The following is a 20,726-nucleotide window of genomic DNA, read 5'->3' on the forward strand; positions in this document are numbered from 1 at the left end:
TATGTTATTATATTTTGCTAGTCTTTTGCAATATAATGTTTTTTTAAAGAAGATTTAATGTAAATTGTTTAAGATATAAATATATTTTACCTATGGCAACTCCTTGAATACTATAAATGTAGGGACTTTTTGGCGGGAACGCGAGGAGTGAAGTTGTGTGATTTGTTTTATTTTGTCTATTTAGTGTTTCTTCGGGTTTAAATGTATAATAATGGTGGTTTATTAACTGTTTAATATCTGTGAAAGTGCACAAATGTGGGAAAATGAAACAAAGCCTCTGGACGTAACTTCTCGGGATCCTCCAAAAAGTCCACTGAAAAAATCTCAGTAAATGACCACCATTTTACTAAAATTATGTTTCATCCCATATCATGTCATTTCATCCCAATATATTAATATCTCAAATTAATCATCTTCATTTCAATTCGTTTCACTCCATATTATCATTTTTCATAAAAATAAGAATATAAATTAAAAATAAGACATGGCTTAAAGGTCTCAGTTAACAGGTCATAAAATCTCTTAAAAAAAAAAAAAACAATGTAGGCTAGTCATGCTAATTTCTTTTTATTAATGAGTTTAATTATCCCACCATTAAAATATCCTTACATTTTATAATAAGTATGTAAAAATTAAATGTTTTTTTCTATACATATTTCATTAATGTCCTTGAGAGCACGAGTAGCTGGGCCGAAAATGGCCCATGTCCTTTCAATGAGAATTTTTGGCGGGATGGCGAGGAGTGAAGTTGTGTGGTTTGTTTTATTTTGTCTAATTAGTGTTTCTTCGGGTTTAGATGTGTAATAACGGTGGTTCATTAACTGTTTAATATCTATAAAAATGCACAAATGTGGGAAAATGAAATAAGGTCGCTGGACATAACTTATCGGGATCCTCCAAAAAGTCCACTGAAAAAATTTCAGTAAATGACCACCATTTTACTGAGATTATACTTCATCCCATATTATCTCATTTAATTTAATTTCATCCCAGTTGAATAATGTCTCAAATTAATCATCTCCATTTCATTTTACTCCACGTTATCATTTTTCATAATAATATAAATTAAAATAAGATATGACTAAAGGTCTTAGATAAAGGTAATAAAATCCCTAAAAAAATGAATATTCAATAGGTACCTAATAATAATAATATGTTAATAAATATGCCAACACGGTTTTATTGTTAATGAAGCAGCTTATGATTCGAATGTAAACCTGTTTTTGAAATAATTTTTGGCAGTGTCTTTCGATGCCTATACCAGTAACGAGATTTGTAACAACTACCATAGGTAACATCCAAACGCCGGTATCTAGTATTTTCAATTTGAAATTCAACAGAAATCAAGGATATTGTGACTGTAAGTTTAATGGTGAAGGGTATAGTTAGTGGTGTCAATTGGAAGAGATCCATGTGCAGTAATGCATGACTGTGGGCTTGATAATTATTGATATGATGATGAGTGAGAGTGTAAGAGAAATCTTTATAAAGCTATTGCATAAAGAAATTCTGTAACGAAAATAAAACCTAGCACCCCCCATTCGTTTTTATAGAGCGATATTTTGTTAAATCTTCACGATATTTTATTGTTCTTGTTTTTGAAATGAAACTTCCTTAGACGCATTGAGAGTAAAATTTAATTAGCGAACCATTCGACCGTGGAGAAAGAAAAGGACATAGCCAGTTAGGTCGTTGTTTAGTTTAGTGACATCTATTGGATTTCTTATAAACTACACCTCTGCAGACCAACGGTGTGTACAATTTAATTTCTAAAATATTTACAGAGAGCGGTATTTTAAATAAAAGTAATATTTTAAATTATCACTAAAACGATATGAAGAAAATCACAATTCTACACACCGCAAAATAAGTAAAATTTGTTTCACGTTTTATTTTTTAATTTTTTCAGTATGAAAATTTAATTCTTTTGAGACTTTTTGACGGGAACGTGAGGAGTGAAGTTGTGTGATTTGTTTTATTTGGTCTATTTAGTGTTTCTTCAGGTTTAAATCTATCTTCTATCTTCTTATTCTTCTTCTATGTATATAAAAATGAATTGCTATTCGTTAGTCTCGTTAAAACTCGAGAACGGCTGGGCCGATTTGGCTAATTTTGGTCTAGAATTATTTGTGGAAGTCCAGAGAAGGTTTAAAAGGTAGATAAATACGAAAATTCCCGGAATTAAATAAAAATAACAATTTTGTTTGTTGTTGGTCCTTTGATGTGTCTCACCTGTCGGACGGATTCCTTTTCTTTGTTTTAAGTTTATTTTATACAAAAGTTTAGGTCTTTTATTTATCGAATGAGGCACTACGAAGTCTGCCGGGTCAGTTAGTGTGTAATAAAGGTGATTTATTAAATTTTTAATATCTGTGAAAGTGCACAAATGAGGGAAAATAAAACAAAGCTGCTGGACGTAACTTATCGGGATCCTCCAAAAAGTCCACTGAAAAAAATCTCAATAAATGACCACCATTTTACTGAGATTATATTTCATCCCATATTATCTCATCTCATTTCATTTAATATCATCCCAGTTGATTATTGTCTCAAATTAATCGTCTTCATTTCATTTCATCTCATTTCATTTCACTCCATATTATCATTATTATAAAAATAAGAATATAAATTAAAATGAGACATTACCTAAAGGTCTTAGTTACCAGGTCATAAAATTACTTTTAAAAATAATAATTCTTGCGATCCACTTGTAATTATGGAAAATAGAAGTAAAGAGAACCATTTCCGTGTATTCAAAAGTGACTGTTGGAAGGGAGCCAACTAAGGTGGCGCCATAGTAGCAACTGGAGAGATTTTAAAGACAGCGCTATATACACTAGCACACTTCACTTCAATCCAGTACACTTCACTCTTTTTTTTTTATACCTATGCTGATAGCCCTGAGAGTCTATTTCAGCTTGACCCTAAAGTGTAGGTGAACTCACTGGGCACAAACTAGAAGTCTTGCTAACACCGGCCCTAACAAGAGCAGTGCTTCGCAGAATCGACCACCGGATCAGAAACGCGACCCACTGAGAAGATCCGGCGAGAAACTCAGTGGGTCTGGTCTGGGTGGGTCAGGCGGTATTCACTCTGTTTAAAACTACTACATTCATATCATTTTCACTTCCTACACTAGCGCCATTTTGGTGAGTCTTTTTTTTTCACAGAGTCTCTTACCTAATTTATTTTAATAACGATACCGAAACATTCCGATTATATCCAAACCTTTTTTCTCGGTCGTCGAAGAAGTACCACATTCACCTTATACCTTTCCTCCAACTCCAGGCTCACAACAGGCTCCAACGATTTTCATAAAATTTAGTATACAGGAGATTTCGATCTAGCTACGACTTATTTTCAGAAAATGTTGTTTTATTCGTGTTTTCAATAATCAACTCTTCCCGATATCTATTGGGAATAATAATACTATTTTTCTTAATTGAGGGCAACTAACCGCTTTAAAGACACAACAAGATGGCGTTATCAAAAAAGAAAACGAGCAAAGCTCGGTCATCATCTAGTTATTAGTAGCAAATTGTAGAAAAGTTTATTGTTTAATACAAAACAGGACAAATATCAAAAAACATGATCTTCAATCTTGACTGGATCGTAACGAAGTCTCCCCGAATGTTGAAATGCGGCCGTATCTTCTTCATGCATAATCTGTTTGTGTCTGCTGTGCACTACAATGATACAGTACACTGAGATACCTGGACAGAATGAGTAGTATTGAAAAAATGTTGCAAATGCTAATCAAAATAAAAATCCTAACTTAAGGGGAATTTCAAGCTTCCTCCACTATTTACACTTTCGACCGGTGCCGTGTCATACAGAGATGAAAGCCTCCTCCTTGTCATCTTGTCTTCATGAAGAGCATCATGCAGCATCCATTTTTACTGGTGGTAGGACCTCTTGTGAGTCCGCGCGGGTAGGTACCACCGCCTTACCTATTTCTACCGTGAAGCAGTAATGCGTTTCGGTCTGAAGGTCAGGGCAGCTGTTGTAACTATATTGAGATCTTAGAACTTAGATCTCAAGGTGGGTGGCACATTTACGTTGTAGTTGTCTATGGGCTCCAGTGACCACTTAACACCAGGTGGGCTATGAGCTCGCCCACTCATCTAAGCAATAAATAAAAAAAGCTTCGTGCTCAGAGTTCAACGAACAGTTGAGATGAAATTAATTTTTTCGTCACATTATCTATACTTACACGCTTTAGCTAAATGGAGTACGATCACAATGATTTCAACTTCGAGTAGTTCTCCCGTATCCTGAATCACGAGGCTGATTCCTGTTAGGCACAAGAGGAAGAGTACCGATGTGACGATCCCTGTCACTATCGTCCACGGCAAAGTCAGCGACGCCATTTTCTGGAACGATTCGAATTTCGGAATCGTTAAGCGTGGAATTAATTTGAGATTTTGGCGGGAATGCGAGGAATGAAGTCTTGTGAATTGTTTTATTTTGTTTATTTAGTGTTTCCTCAGATCTATATGTGTAATAACGGTCGTTTGTTAATTGTTAAGCGTCTGTGAAAGTGCACAAACGTGTGAAAATAACACAAACTAACTGGACGTAGATTCTCGGATTCTTCTCAGTAAGCTGAAGAAGTCTTAGTAAATAACCACAATTTTACTTAGACCATATTTCATCCGTAATATTTTCACTCGATATTTTATTTTTAATACAGAATAAATGTATGAAAGATAGGCTATATGGAGTGATACTTTCACCTTTCCTGTTGGAAAATGGAACCACATGAATTTGAAAATGGCTATTCGTATGTTAATAACTAGAAGAACATGGAATTTTAATTAATGGTATGTAGAATGTATGTTGTTTTTTTAACTCTGGAACTTTCAATCTACAAATCCAAACATAATTTCTGATTTATTTCAAACATATTTTCGCCTATTTACCTTGTAAGCAGCTACAATTAGAAGTATCGAAGATATAAGATTCGTTCCGCTGACAACAGCAGAGGCGATGTATAACACCAGTTTATGTACCGACACAGTTCCATTCTTTCCGATAGGAGCAAGAGTAACCAGGAGACAGTAGAGAGTGAGTTCCAAGATCGCCCATACCTGAAACAATAAATTTGAAATTAAACGTGGCCAGGTTGTTTGTGACGTCATTAATTCGGGACCTGGCGAGTCCTATGATGTTTTAATATTTCTCAATTTATCTGACGTCACGTGTTCGTTAGTGCTGAATAAAAAAGGTTTACGTTTAAACCGCTTTTGTCGTCTGATATAATTTTAGACTTGTACAAACAAAAAATCGCCTGTACTTCGTTTATAAGGAAATATCAGCTGGCTTGTTTTTTTTTTTTGAGAAGATGTGTCACTGGTGGTTCGGAGGCCTTTCCAGATACCCAGGACAGGTGGGCGAGCAAGGGCTCAGCCAGGGGCGATGAATTTGTTAACAGCTGCCCTGGCGCCTCCGGCGTAGACCTAGCAACTCAAGAGCAGCCCTTCGCGAATGTCAGCAACTGGCTTCTAAGCCATCTCAGTTCCTCCTGAAGAAGTCCAGTAGATTTCTAGGCTCGAAAAGCGAACTCGGCAATGCGACCCAACGACTAGATTTTCGTAAAGCTTACTCATTCCGTATTTCCTGTTTTAATCTTAATCTCATTAATAGTGCTTTATAAGTGCTTTGGCTTAAATGATTTAGATTCATAATCAGTCAGAGCAGACAATTACGTTAAATAAGTTCATACCCGATCCGGTGGACCGAATGGTAAACAGTCGACGTCGCCCTAAACACGTCATTACGGATCCTCCCGATTCATTAACGGTGCTTTTAGGTACCTCAAGCACCAGTCACCGTCTTCGTTGAGCCCGTCGCTTGCGACGAAGGGCTCGGCGAGTAAATTAACCCATAGACACAGCCAACTGAGTTTGTCGTCGGATCTTGTCAGTAGGTCGCGTTTCCGATCCGGTGGTAGATTCTGCGAAGCACTGCTCTTGCTAGGGCCAGTGCTAGCGACACTTCGGTTGGAGCCTCGTGAGCTCACCTACACGCCAAGGAGAAGCTGAAATAACCTCTCAAGGCTATCAGCATAGGTAGAAAAACAAAAAAGTTGAATAACAAAGCGCCTGACCCAAAAATTTCTTAAAAAGTTTCTTATTAATAGCAATTCACAGGAGCTTTCTATTAACACCAGGCAATAAAATTCAAGTTCATGACATTACGTCAGAAAGCAAATTTTTATACGAAACTAGGTTATCTCTGTTTCCAGGACAAGGTTGGATGAGTAAAGATTTCGAAAAATAGCACTCACTGCAGATAAATATCCTATTATTAATGTCCCGGTGTGTAATGTAGCGCAGAAGCAACATTTTTTCACCATGGGCACACCCATGCTTCAGTCACTAAAAAAAATAAAAAACGCGCGCAATCCAACTCATTACACTGAAACTATTTTTGTAAATTACGATTCATTGAAATGAGTATTTTACATAGTCCCAACTATTTGGAATGTCTGTTTAAATTATAACTGTAGAACAAATTTCAGACAGGCACACTGAAAATATTTTAGTTTTTTTTTTGCACTTTCCATTCAATGGTATACACAACAATAATAAATCTGACGTTACGTTCGCGATGCTTCAAGGGTGCTTTATCACTAATAAATACGGTCGAGATAATAATTCTGTACGCCAATGTTTTAGTTTATGATAAAAGATTATTTAGCTACAGCACAATCAGCAGTTTTATGAACTTCGCACCGAATACACCTGCTTTTTGGTATACGCTGATAAAATAGTGAATGTGAATTGCGTATATTTACAAATTTATCATTCATAATGTGATTTTTTTGTTTTGAAGTTGGTACGTTCGGAATAATTTAAAAAATTAAAATCTTTAGCAAATTCTAGCTAAATGGACCAAGCATATTCAGCCGTAGGGCATTAAAGGACACTTTGAATTTTCCACTAAAATATTTTTCTATGATTCGATAATTCTGTAACTAGGTAAAATTACTGTGTAATTATTTAATCCACACTTAGCTGGACTGAATTGAAATACAAAGACAACGAGTAATCAAAATTATATCATCACTTGCTACAATGAAAATACGTAGAAATTTGTAAGTACCATAAAATGACAAAATCATTGATTTCGAAACAATACAAAATGCACCTTGGCGTGATGATTAAAATTTAATTTTCCATTATCACTACACGTAAACGACAAAAGCAATAAAAATAATAATGTTCCTGATACAAACATATTTTAAAGAAGTATATTTATTTGCTGGTTTATGACACGCCAATTTATGAAAAATACTTATCTATATAAATATCCTACTACTCAATTTACTGAGCTATCGGCCATTACGGGGAATCTGATAAAAAGCTGAATCGCGCTAACCATAATATTAATATCACGTATGCGTATGTACAAGTTCCGGTAATTTTCTGATCGTCCTCTACCGGATGCTATCATTCGCTGGGTAGAAGACCTTCTGCTGCAGCAATCGCACGTCATTACGGTTCCTTCTGATCGATTAACGGATCAGGCACCACAAGCATCGGTCACCGTCCTCGTCGAACTCGTCGCTTGCGACGAAGGGCTCGACGAGCGAATTAACCCATAGACACAGCCCACTGAGTTTCTCGCCGGATCTTCTCAGTGGGTCGCGTTTCCAATCCTGTGATAGATTCTGCGAAGCACTGCTCTTGCTAGGGCCAGTGTTAGCAACACTCCGGTTTGAGCCCCGTGAGCTCACCTACACGTGAGGGCGAAGCTGATATAGCCTCTCAAGGCTATCAGCATATGTAGGAATAAAAAAAGCAGAAAATGTTTACAATACGAACCACTCTAAACACTGTCTTTAAAGCCTTCAAAACCGCAATAGTTCAGAGGAAGTGAAAAGACATCATGTTTGAACAAATAAAGTAACCACAGATCTACACCCGACACCATTGTGTAATCAACATAAGGATGTATTATCTGGAAAAAAAAGTCCCAGCCATCAAAATAGTCCATTAATCGCTTATGAAGAAAAATTGGCGGCATGATTACTTTTTGGTATGCGGCTTAGACGCAAAACCACAATGACTGGATTGCCACGGAAATTGCAACAATAATTTAAATTTCTGTGTGAAATAATGAGTACCTATTTATATTACTTGTAAGAATCTTAAGCCTTCCAACACTGAATATAGATTTCTTACTTTTTGGCGGAAAAGGGAAGAGGGAAATTTTGGGTATTGGTTTTATTCTATTAATTTAATCATTCTTGAAATTTACTCAAATCAAATCTTTTCTTGATTTGAGTAAATTTCAATAGTAAAATAGTAATTTAATTTTAAATTTTGAGTAATTTTCAAATCGAATCTTGATCAAATCTTTTATTTTAATTACATCCTAATTGATTACAGCCTCAAATAAAACAACTTCACCTCATTTCGCTCCATATCACTTTTATATATAATAACAGAATATGTTATTAAGTATCTTAGTTTAATGGTTAAATAGTTTTAAACACTCGACACTGGCAACAATGACATCACAAGAAGCCATACTTAAATAAAGAAGAGGGAATATTTTGTTTCTTCGTGTTTCTTTGGATTTCTTCCATGCATATCCACGCTTAGCCGGTCCTGACCTCACCCATAAACTTGTTCAAATTGTAAAAACATTACAGATCAAAACTGTAATATAATAGAACAGTCGGATATAATATTATATAATGACAATAATATTTTTAACTATCTCGGCAACTCGCAATAACCGATGAAAACATCTAAATATTCATTAGAACTATAGAAAAAGACTTCTGTTCACCAAAAATCAAACATCATATTAGGATGATCTAAGCGTTGTTAACTCATAAAACACGAAAAACAATCCCAGTAAGTACCGTACCCGGTAATTTCTTATCGTGTAATCGGCGCAGATAAGTTTTTCTTTTTCTTTAATAAGGCTAAGAATCTAATCAGTAGGTAATTGTGAACACTGCAGTGAACACAGTCCGTGAAATGTGTCTCTCTTTAAACAATTTCTGCTGTTGCATCAGCCTGAGTACTGGAGCTAAAATAGTTAGCGTTATAAGCACCGTAAGTGAATATTCAATAACATTATTAGACGCAAGACGCGTGAAAGACGTTATATGTAAAAGGGGAGTGAGCAAAGAAATGGTATATGATAGAGGAGTATGGAAGGAAAATACATGTTGCGCCGACCCCAGGTGACTGGGAGAAGGGCAGGAGAATGATGATGATTATTAGACACAAGGTCAAGGAAATAATTAGCTACTTCAAACTCTATTAATATCCAGGGCGTGTTATGCCAACACGAGATGATAATGTGGGCAAAAAGACTATAGGTATGAAAGTAGACAGGCATGAAAAGGGGAAGTCCTAAAAGACTTGTATAGTCTGTGTGAAAGATGATATGCAAAAGAAGGGTGTGAGTGCAGAGATGATTTATGAGAGACCTGAATGGAAGAAGAGGATATACTACGTCGACCGTACATAATGTGAGATTGTAAGAATTGTAAGAGATGTAAGAAGTAGACGAGGAGTCTATTAATATTTCTATGCTTTGTTACACCTTAGAAATCACTGGTTTTGCTATACTTACTACCTGTTATTGTTAGGAGACTACAATATCTATAACGTTGTAAAAACATGTAGTAATGTGTTGTAAGACATATATATATACATTCTGTAATACGACATTTCAACATCATTTAACTGATAAAAATCATATGATAATTAAAGACTTTGTTTTTTGTTTGAAAATCGTGAATTAAGAAATTTGAAGTAGAAGTAAGTACGTTAGAATACCAAATATATTGACCACAACTTTTGTCTGTTAACAGTCCAATGACAATGGTATTGATAATGACAAAACTGATAGTTGATAGGCAAGACAGGATACGCTTACTCGTTTGTAACGTAATACAAGTATAACTAATCCACATTTTATCTAGTAATTTATTTATTGTTTTTCAATTGCTACGTCAAAATGATTGCAGTCAATCAAATTACAATTGGCGATATTTTTAAGCTAATATAAAATACAATATTTCTACGTATTTGTATAGTATTAGTTTTTAAATTGAACAATGTTCTGGCGGGAAATAGAGATAGAGAAAGAAAGATTCGTGACTTGAGAATAAAAATGAGATTAAAAAAGTGTTTAAAATCGATCACATCTCTTGGTTCCTATTTGTAGCTCTCATGAGCCAAACTCATTTGCGCAAGTAAATAAGCAAAAATTACTCACAAAAAATTAGAAACTGTATATCACGGTCCTTTTATCGTTATAGAAGATTTGGATCCTAATGTAAAAAAAATACGTAATAATAGGGAAGAAGTTATACATAAGAATAGAACAAAACTGAATTTAAATTAAAAAATAATAATAATAACAAATAGATATGTTTTTTTTTTCTATTTTGGTGGGGCGTGTGGTGTAATAAGATTAAAGGAGTGAGTAATAAATAAGTATTTGCATAGTAAAGACGTGTTTCATATTCGCTGTGACGTCGATCCTTCATAGGTGGTAGGGCGATTTGTGAGCCCGAACCCACGTGCCTATTTAAGCCTCGAAGCAATAATTTATCCTTGTTTGGAGAGTGGGGCAGCCGTTGCACTATAGGACTGATACTTAAAACTAATGTTTCAAACTGGGCGCATTTAAATTGTTGATGTTTTATGAGCACAGAAACTCATTTTACATCATTTGGACCGTCCAGCAAGTTCACCAGCCTAAACGATAATTAAAAAAAAAGATTTCACGTAGATACACATTTTGTATTTGTAAAACAGAAATGCTAACAAACAAAAAAGTAATGATAAAAAAACCAAAATCTCTTAAAACTGAAATTGGTGTCTTATTTTTTTTTGTATTGCTTAGATGGGTGGACGAGCTCACGGCCCAACTGGTGTTGAGTGGTTATCGAAGCCCATAGACATTTACAACGTGCGTCACTCACCTTGAGATATAAGTTCTAAGGTCTCAAGTATAGTTACAATGGCTGCCCCACCCTTCAAACCGAAACGCATTACTGCTTCACGGCAGAAATAGGCAGGGTGGTGGTCCCTATCCGTGCGGACTCACAAGAGGTCCTACCACCAGTAACTACACAAATTATAATTTTGCGGGTTTGATTTTTATTACACGATGTTATTTCTTAACCGTGGAGGTCAATCGTGAACATTTGTTAAGTACGTATTTCATTAGAAAAATCGTTACCCGCCTGCGGGATTCGAACATGGGTGCATCGTATTTTTGTTATTTCCTTAGTATTTTTTGCCTATCACATCAATCTGTTCTATATGAAGCTCATGTATCTTTCTTGTATTTTTCTATCTCTTTCTTGTTTAGTAGTTAAAGAAAATATGTACATATACAAAATTTTTATTTTAAATTTTCATCGACATTCGATATATTATTATGGCTTATAAAAGATAATTAATCCTCACAGGCAGTTTCGGCATCAATATTGGTCCTATACGGAACCCCGGCTGTGCTGCAAATGTTCAGTCTACCACCAGCTCGAGCCATTTTCTACGGAGCCACAGCTGTAGCGGCGCTATTTAAGACCATATTTGGATGTATGCTCATCCACGGAACATTTAGGGTAAGTTTAGATTCAGTTTGGAGTTTAGAAATCAAATGCATAATTTTATTTATTCTTCGATCCCTTCAGAATTCTTTAAGCAGTGTCAGGTTAACATCACGAGAGGACTGCCAAAACCAATTGTTACGGTATTTTAATCAGAAGCCCCAAAATTTCTATAGCAATGGGATCATGTCTCTACCTACAAGATGGCAAAAAGTTATCGAACAAAACGGTACCTACATACTTTAGTTAAATGTAAATAAACCTACGAATAAATACTTATTATTGTTTAATTAAATAAACTATATTAAAAAATGTTGTGAATTTTCCTAAAAATTGCGAAGAAACTTTTTTCCCTACCTATTATGTATATACTATGTATGGGCTATGCCGGAATTCAAACGCTTATCGCGCTTTTTTTTATATATTAATTTTAAATTAAAACATAAAATCTATAAGACGATTCACAAACTTAACTACGTAAGATAATATAAGGTGAACATAGATACAGACATACATTCTCTTTTATATAAAAATATAGATTTCATATCAATTCGTCCTTTATTAGTTCAAAACATAAAAATCACTACCATCAGCGCCACCTATCCGAAAGTAACGTAACTAGGTTCGTCGGAGTCATGGTCATGGTCATGTCGTCCTTTATATGTGTACAAAGCTTTATTTATATCAATCGGCCGGTCATCGTTGTCGTCGAACCCGTCGCTTGCGACGAAGGGCTCGACGAGTAAATTAACCCACAGACACAGCCCACTGAGTTTCTCGCCGGATCTTCTCAGTGGGTTGCGTATCCGATCCGGTGGTAGATTCTGCGAAGCACGGCTCTTGCTAGGGCTAGTGATAGCAACGTCGTCAGGTTTGAGCCCCGTGAGCTCACTTACTAGTTAAGGTTACGCCGATATAGCCTCTCAAGGCTCTCAGCTTAGGTAGAAAAAAATATATATATACCAATCGGGCTGACGGTTCTCGAGTTTTAGCTGAACATATATACCAACACACATATTGTTTTATAAATACAGGTTCATACAATTGAGTTAATCAGGAACACTGGCATTACTGCAAATGTAAATTGAATTATTATCTGGGCGTAGATTAGCAGTTTCTTAATTGATGGCCGATTTCATTGACAGAGGGCGTGGTTTGGTTTACGTAAATCTTTGAGAAGCACTTAAAGGTATAAGTATTTTCAAGAAATAGTATACTTTATTTATTGATGCAGAAGTGTTTTTTTCACCTACCCACGCCGAAAGTTCGGTTTTCCTCCCGCTGTACAGGGAAGAAAGTCTAACTTTTCCTCCCTGGGTACTGACAAGTGCGTATGCGCGTTAGTGTCTACGTCTGCTCTCACGCACCTAAAATTCTCCGCCATTGTTGTGCTCGGCTAATTTGCAATATTGTGCTTAGTGTAAAACTGAAATAAACAAAAGGCAATAAAATTTAATAGTGAAGTATTAAACAAATATGAGTTCATCAGACAGTTCTTATTCAATTATTAGTAGTTTATTTAAAAAAAAAAAAAACAGTTAAATTGTTTTTTTATGAGTATTTAAAGTATTTATGAGTATATTTTTTTAAGTCATAATTGTAAGTCGGGAGAGTGACAAAGGCTATCTTTTATCCGGAAAAAAGCCCCTGAATTCCACCGGAAACTACAATAACACATTTTCTTGACCACGCGGGCGTACCTGCGGCTAACAACTAGAACATATATAGTACAATAGTCCCGGAGAAAGATTATTGTAATATTAAAATTGACTCGAATCAAAAGCAAGCAGTAGAGTTTTTATTTAGTTATTGCTTTAACAGTTGAACGAGCTCACGGCCCGCTTGGTTTTAAGTGGATGCCGGAATTCAAATTATAGCATGTCCTAGCATATCATTAGTGGGACACTTTTATACTGGTGGTAGGACCTCTTGTAAGTCCGCGCAAGTAGGTACCACCACCCTGCCTATTTCTACCGAAAAGCAGTAATGCGTTTCGGTTTAAAGGGCGGGGCAGCCGTTGTAACTATACTTGACTACCTTAGAACTTATATCTCAAAGAGGGTGGCGCAAAAAATAAAATAAATAAATATACCGGCTCGTGTAATAAATAGTAAATACAGCTCTTCAAGTATAAAATGGATTCTTTACAGAAAAAGCCAAGCTTCACGTGGCCTTGGTTAATTGTTTCGTGGGCGTTCTGCGTGGTCCTGACCGTCCTGTCAGTAGCCGGAGTCGTCTTCATTTCGTACAACAAGAACTTGGAGAACAACGCTGAAATCAGCTCTGTTATCTCCATATACTTCCTTTATACCAGTAAGTTTTATACCGACAAGCTTATTATTAGTTGACAACTCTTGATTGTCTCAGAATCTGCTATAAAGCAGTTACATGTTTCAGTTTGAAGAGTTGAAATAATAACTAGATGATGACCGAGCTTTGCTCGATTTTTTTTTTGATAACGCCATCTGGTTGTGTCTTTAAAGCGGTTAGTTGCCCTCAATTAAGAAAAATAGTATTATTATTCGCCAATAGATGTCGGGAAGAGTTGATTATTGAAAACACGAATAAAACAACATTTTCTGAAAATAAATCGTAGCTAGATCGATTTATCGCCCCCTAAGTCCCCTGTATACTAAATTTTATGAAAATCGTTAGAGCCGTTTCCGAGATTCAGATTATATATTATAAAATATTAATATAAAAGAATTGCTCGTTTAAAGGTATAAGATACCGCAAATCCCAAAACGTTTCCCAAAATCCCAAAATGCCTACAATATTCCAAAACATTTTGGATAAAACTAGAATATTCAAGAAACGTCCTATATACGTCTGCCTGTGGCAACTGGAATACAGAAGAAACGTTCTAGAAAATTCAAGAGATGTTCCAGTTGTTTCGATATCCGTTTTTGCTATTTGACGACAGATGGCGTTACTCGTCCAGCACAATATGAATAAGGGAGTGCTTACATGTGTTTGAAAAAGAAAACTAAATATTTAACTAATTTATTTTCAGTTGTCCTGTTCTACTTCATATCTGTCGTGAACAGCAGGAGACAAGAAATGACAGCAGATGAATTCACGTATTCGTCGAGGAGGATACGCAAGATGAACAGCTACTATTACTCATGAGAGAGAGGCTGTCTCAACAGGAGAATGATCTCAAATATCGAATTCCGTGTAATATTTATTACATGGTTGTGTATTTATTTGAATAAACATTGAATAGTAATTTCTTTTTAGAATTTTGTAACGTTTTTTTTAATTATCAATAGCACTATTTATAGGGCCCATGTAGATTGTAGTTTGTAAAATTTGCAGTCGAGTGATATTTCTAGGGTTGACAAAATTATAAAAATAATAATCACCCTAATATACTTACTTATGATAATTTTGCTCTTATTGCATAGACAAATGAACGGGCTCACGGCCCATCGGGTGTTACGATGATGCCGTAGCCCATAGACATCACGACATGACTGCCGCCACCCATCTTGAGACATGAGGTCCAAGTTTAAGTTCTATACCACAACGGCTGCCCCACAATTTAAATCAAAACTCATCACTGCCTCACGGTAGAACTAGGTAGGGTTGTAGTACCAACCCGTTAGGGCTCAAGAGACGCCATACTTAGATGTCATTCCCTCATCGTGGGCGTGATTTGCGAATTTTATGTTAAGTAAGTATTTCATATAGAAAAACTCATAATTGTGGGATTCGAACACTGGCCCAGTCGCATCACTCGATACGAAAGCACCGGGCGCCTTATCCTTTAGGCCACGACGACTTCTAACTGTATTATCAACTGTATTGGGCTACAGCATGTCTTATCTATATATTTAAGAACAATATTAATCTATTCTCAATTTGACCACAGACTTTAACAATAAACAAAAGAGTATATATGCGTGTGTCTGTCAAATACATCGTAGTGTGTGTAATGTTTTTTTTATTGATTTAATTTACTTTTTTTGCATAATTTGAAAAAATATTAGCTTTCTGTACATCTTCTCTAAATTCTCTATAAGTGTGGGAAATTTCATACTCCTCCGTCCGCGCAATTTTCGTAAAAAGGGTACAAAGTTTTTGCCTCACGTATTAATATTAGGTATTTGTTTATGCTGTAGGCTTGTCGAAATCTGTGATTAAAGAAGTATAATAAATAGTCTTTGACAAACGAACCATCATAATTTTTAAGCTTATAATTTTAATTAATTATAGTCGAATTTCGACTACTGGGGGGCCACTAGTCATGAATAAAACGCTTAAAAGTTTATCACAAAGGTGTTTTCCAGTTAATAAATTTACCAACCAATCTAAATCGGTTCGCTGAATCTTTAGGTAGTATTGTGTTTATACTTCACGTAACTTATTACGTTTTAAAACACGGTTACGTTTCGGTGGTAACGATTAACGCTGTTCTCGTGGCCCCGCGCGCGCGGATTACAATGCGCTCGCAGCATGCGGAAAATTGTACGTATGTTACGTGTTTGACACAAGCGGAGTAACTTAGAAATTTATTGATTTCAATCCACCTTTTTTTTGGAACGAAATTCCTTAAGGGACGATGCGGAGTGGTACCCTAACCGGGAAAAAACGTCCGTAACGTAAGATTTTTATTAGTAATGCACACGCATTACTAAACATTAAATTATTACTAAGCATTAGAAAAACTAATAAAAATCTAAGTGTACGACTTAACTTTGTACAACGTACAAAAAATAACATATTTTTTTAACATTCATTGACCACGATCTCAGAGCGCAATACACTAACTCTTATGCAAACAACGGTGAATGAAGTGTACCACAATAAGTTCGCACGTTACCGAATGACCGTGGCTTGTTGCGAAACCTCCAATTTTATTTTCTTTATACCTCGAATAGAACCACACATCTTTTTTTATTGCTTAGATGGTTAGACGATCTCACAGCCCACCTGGTGTTAAGTGGGTACTGGAGCCCGTGGACATCTACAACGCAAATATGCCACCCACATTGAGATATAAGTTCTGAGGTCTCAGTATAGTTACAGCGGCTGCCCCGCCCTTCACACAGATCCGTATTACTGCTTCACGGCAGAAATAGGCAGGGTCGTGGTACCTACACGTGCGGATTCGCAAGACGTCCTACCACCAGTAACCTTCAAACGTAAGGTCAAAATCTCAATTTTTTTTATATAACAGCTAGAAAATCCTTAAACTCTATTCACGATTTCTCCGTTACAGAAATACGCAGCATACCGTCTCAAAATTTGACTTAACACAGGCACTTATACAAATTAATATAGTTTTATCTTGTTTATACAGTAGTAAAAAAAAATTTTTTTCACTGCTTAATTTCCAGTTATCTTGTTTTATTTCATATCGATTGTGAACATCAGGAGACAAGAGATGATAGCAGATGAATTCACGTACTCGTCGAGGAGAATTCGGAAGATGAGCAGTAATAGTAGCCTATTACTTAAGAAAGGAAAGCCTTTTCAAAAGGAAAATGACATCAAAATAAAATAGTTTTAATTTCGTAGTGAAAAGAAAATTTTGAGAAAAAAAAGCGTGTAGGTGGATTAACGAACCAACAATAGATGAAATGTAGACAACCAAGCCTAAAATTTTTATCAATATTTAGGACTTAGTTATAAATATTCAAAAAGTTTTCTTAAATCCCACTTAACATGAAATAATTAGCATTCAAATTTGTCGAGGTACCTAAACGGGTATATATAGAGCGAATCTGTTGGATTCTCTGCGTCTAGGGAGAGACTTATTGCTCTCTGCGTTTTCTACTTTATGTTTTATGAGGAGTGCAATGAGTAAATTGTTTAGTCCTATTTTTTATCCAACTATAACCGCTGCGCTCATGGTATTTACTCGGCATTATCTTGTCTGTCTTTGAAAACATTTTTTTATTGATTTAGTGGATTGAAGAGCTTGTGGTCCACGTGCCTGCTAAGTAGTTACAGGAGCCCATAGACATCAACAAGGTTTATAAATACCGTCACCTCCCTTAAAACATGAGTTGTAAATTTCAGTCAGAAATATAAAATTAAGAAAATCATTAAAAATTTGAAGAAATTGTGGCTTATTTTTTCGTCTATGCATTATTCTGTTTATTTAAATAGTGGATGTGTTTTGTACAGACATAATAATTTCGGGAAAAAAACAATGTAAAATGAATTAAAATTTAAAACTAAAATCTAACTTTAAAAAAACTATAGCGTCGACTTATACGCTTTTCATCTGAGCAGTAACTAGTTTTCACCAAGTCAAAACAATGGTAGAACATTAAAGAAATACCCACACGACTTCGAAGATATTATAAATATGAGTTTTGACGTGAAATTGTTATGTTTAACGCGGGACAATGTGGACAAACACTACAGTATGGTGAGCAATATTTTTCAATCAATTATCATAATATCTGCCCAGATTCGAGATCGTCGGATTTAAGTAAATTTGTATTATATTATACAGTACATACGTAATTGTATAAAAGAATAAAAATTTACGTAATTTCTAATATATTCAACACACGAATAAAATGCTGGGAGCATGAAACAATAATTATTATAAACTTTAACGAAAACATGTAGTAAACAAAATTTGATATTCTTTTATTAATTTTAGCTAAATTTATATTCCTACTCCCACGTCAATCTTTATCTTAAACATGTAGTAAATAAAATTTGATATTCTTTTATTTATTTTAGCTAAATTTATATTCCTACTCTCACGTCAATCTTTATCTTGAACATGTAGTAAATAAAATTTGATATTCTTTTATTTATTTTAGCTAAATTTATATTCCTACTCCCACGTCAATCTTTATCATCAGGACTAACAATAGAACGGCTTCTGAGTGTATAGATTAATACTATTCAACCAAATGATGGTGAGAAAAAAAAGAGTGATAAAATAATTTAGAATTTTATAGACGCTTTTAAATCGTTATAATTTTACCTACAATACGGGTTGCAGTTTCACTGTCGAGAATCGACTAGACACTTAGGGTTTGCACTTTGTCAAATTAGCCAGTTCAAATAATAATATGATGGCTTGGATTAGTTTTTTATAGCATTGTCTCGACTTAAGGTCTTAAAGTGGTAATAGATGTAGTGAGAAATTATTTTCCCTCGGAAAAACTCGGACCTTTATCGGAATACGATGACACCCGAACTGTCAATGATCGTATTAAATGATTGTTAATTTCATATCCATTAATAAGGAATTTTATTGTTTACTGTCAAATGTCAAAATGAATAATGTCATTGTATAATACAGAGATGTTCCACCATAACAATTATCAATTGAGTTTTTGAATTTGCTATTTTCCGATATGAAATACAGGTAAATGTTAAATATAATTCCTGGGACTAGATTTTTCAATGTTTTCGAGGTTTCGGCATGGCTATACAACCTTTTTGTAAGTAATCTGAAAATATGATTAAAACTATAACGAATATTTGAATTACGTACTATCCGCTCAATATATATATTGGTCTGTTCATGCGATTTACCCCTACGTCTCTAAAATGGGTACTGAAGGAGAGCATGATAAATACGAACTTTTCCGAAAAATTACGAAAGAAAATCTTTTCTCACTATGTCTATAGTGGCATTCAGGATGCGTCACATAAAAATATAATTTTATCGACGTATTTTTATTGATCTGACTAAAAATAACGAACACACAGAAATTTGCACAAACTCATCTAATGTTGTAGCTTAAATACAAACGCTGTCTCGTAATTCAAAAAGTGTTTATGTAACCTATTTTTAATTATATATTTTAATTATAGTTACATTTGCTATCCAAATATAGCAACTTATTCTAAAATTATGCGCTGTATATTCTTTTAGTTTTCCTCATTCAACATGAACAGCTCGTATTTGCTTACAAAATCGTATATCTGCAAGATAACTATCACTTTCTGATGAATATTTCATAGTTTTGAATAAGAGTCGACGCGTAAGATAATGTTTATGACCCTGACAGCTGATATAATGTAGCTGTTTAATGCCAAGCGAACAAATTGCTTCCGAATCACAATTGGCTTTTGTGTGTTTTTGTTTGGATATCTTTATCTATATACTAATATATAAATCTACAGTGGTTTTACAGATGTTCCGTTATAACTACTGAACCATGCATCCGATTGATTTGAAGCTTGGTATCCATGTAGAAAATACATGTACTTAATGCATAGCCTATAGGCAATATTTATATGAGTGTGGGACTCCCTACATCAGTTGCGGGGGCGTTAATGATGAGAATGTTTGTGGGGGTGCGAAATAATAATGCTAATTTTAAATGCCCAGCGAAGCGGCCGAGTACAGCTAGTACTTACTAATATCACAATGGTTGCCCAAATTAGATGTGATTTACCGTGATACCGTTTTATTAGATTCATTTGTAGAAAATAGTTAGGAATTAATAGTTTCGAATTAGTTTTTGGAACGAAGTTCCATATGGGACGATGCGGAGGGGTACCCTAACGTCTTGTGACACCGCACGGGTACTACGACCCTTTCTATTTATGCCGCAAAGCAATAATGCATTCTGTTCTCAGGGATACGACAGCCGTGACAAGTACAATTGAGACTTAAACCTAATCTCTCAAGGTGAGCGACGGCATTCATTGAACGATGTCTGTGAGCTCCGGTAATTACTTAATACCGGTTAGCTCGTAAGCTGACTCAACTGAGTAATAAAATAAAAAAATAAAAAATAGTTCCATAAATATCTTAAACTAAGCTGACCTGGCAGACTTCGTAGTGCCTCAATCGATAAATAAAAGACCTAAGCTTTTGTATAAAATAAACTTAAAACAAACAAAAGGAATCCGTCCGACCCAGGATTGATGTAAGGTCCCTCGGTGCCGTTGTACACAACATTATCGTACAAGGGCCAGGATCTCTCGTAAGAGTGCTCATGAGCCCATATGACCACGTCTACGCCAAACTCTATCAGCAATGGTTCTAGACCTGAAAACACATTTTTTACTTTCCATCAGCATTTCTTTTCACAATAGCAAAACTAAAGAAATATGAGAAACTAGCTGACCCAGTAGACTTCGTAGTGCCTCAATCGATAATTATAAGACTTATGCTTTTGTATAAAATAAACTTAAAACAAAC

General features: G+C 35.1%; 2 protein-coding genes across 2 annotated transcripts; one reads left to right on the forward strand and one right to left on the reverse strand.

Annotated features, from left to right (window-relative positions):
* Window positions 1-3,521: 3,521 nt before the first annotated feature.
* LOC114250153 (uncharacterized) lies at window positions 3,522-6,784 on the reverse strand. The gene is made up of 4 exons (XM_028183906.2): window positions 6,290-6,784; window positions 4,923-5,090; window positions 4,214-4,373; window positions 3,522-3,713 (listed from the first exon to the last, which is right to left on the reverse strand). Exons 1-4 carry the CDS (start codon window positions 6,368-6,370, stop codon window positions 3,580-3,582), a joined length of 543 nt encoding a protein of 180 aa, XP_028039707.2. The 5' UTR covers window positions 6,371-6,784; the 3' UTR covers window positions 3,522-3,579.
* A 2,146-nt stretch (window positions 6,785-8,930) lies between these two features.
* On the forward strand, window positions 8,931-14,835 carry LOC149501034 (uncharacterized). The gene is made up of 4 exons (XM_089734803.1): window positions 8,931-9,074; window positions 11,453-11,608; window positions 13,744-13,906; window positions 14,607-14,835. Exons 1-4 carry the CDS (start codon window positions 8,997-8,999, stop codon window positions 14,720-14,722), a joined length of 513 nt encoding a protein of 170 aa, XP_089590929.1. The 5' UTR covers window positions 8,931-8,996; the 3' UTR covers window positions 14,723-14,835.
* The last annotated feature ends 5,891 nt before the right edge of the window (window positions 14,836-20,726 follow it).

This window comes from Bombyx mandarina, chromosome 18, assembly GCF_030267445.1.
Source record: "Bombyx mandarina strain Sakado chromosome 18, ASM3026744v2".
NCBI lineage: Eukaryota > Metazoa > Arthropoda > Insecta > Lepidoptera > Bombycidae > Bombyx > Bombyx mandarina.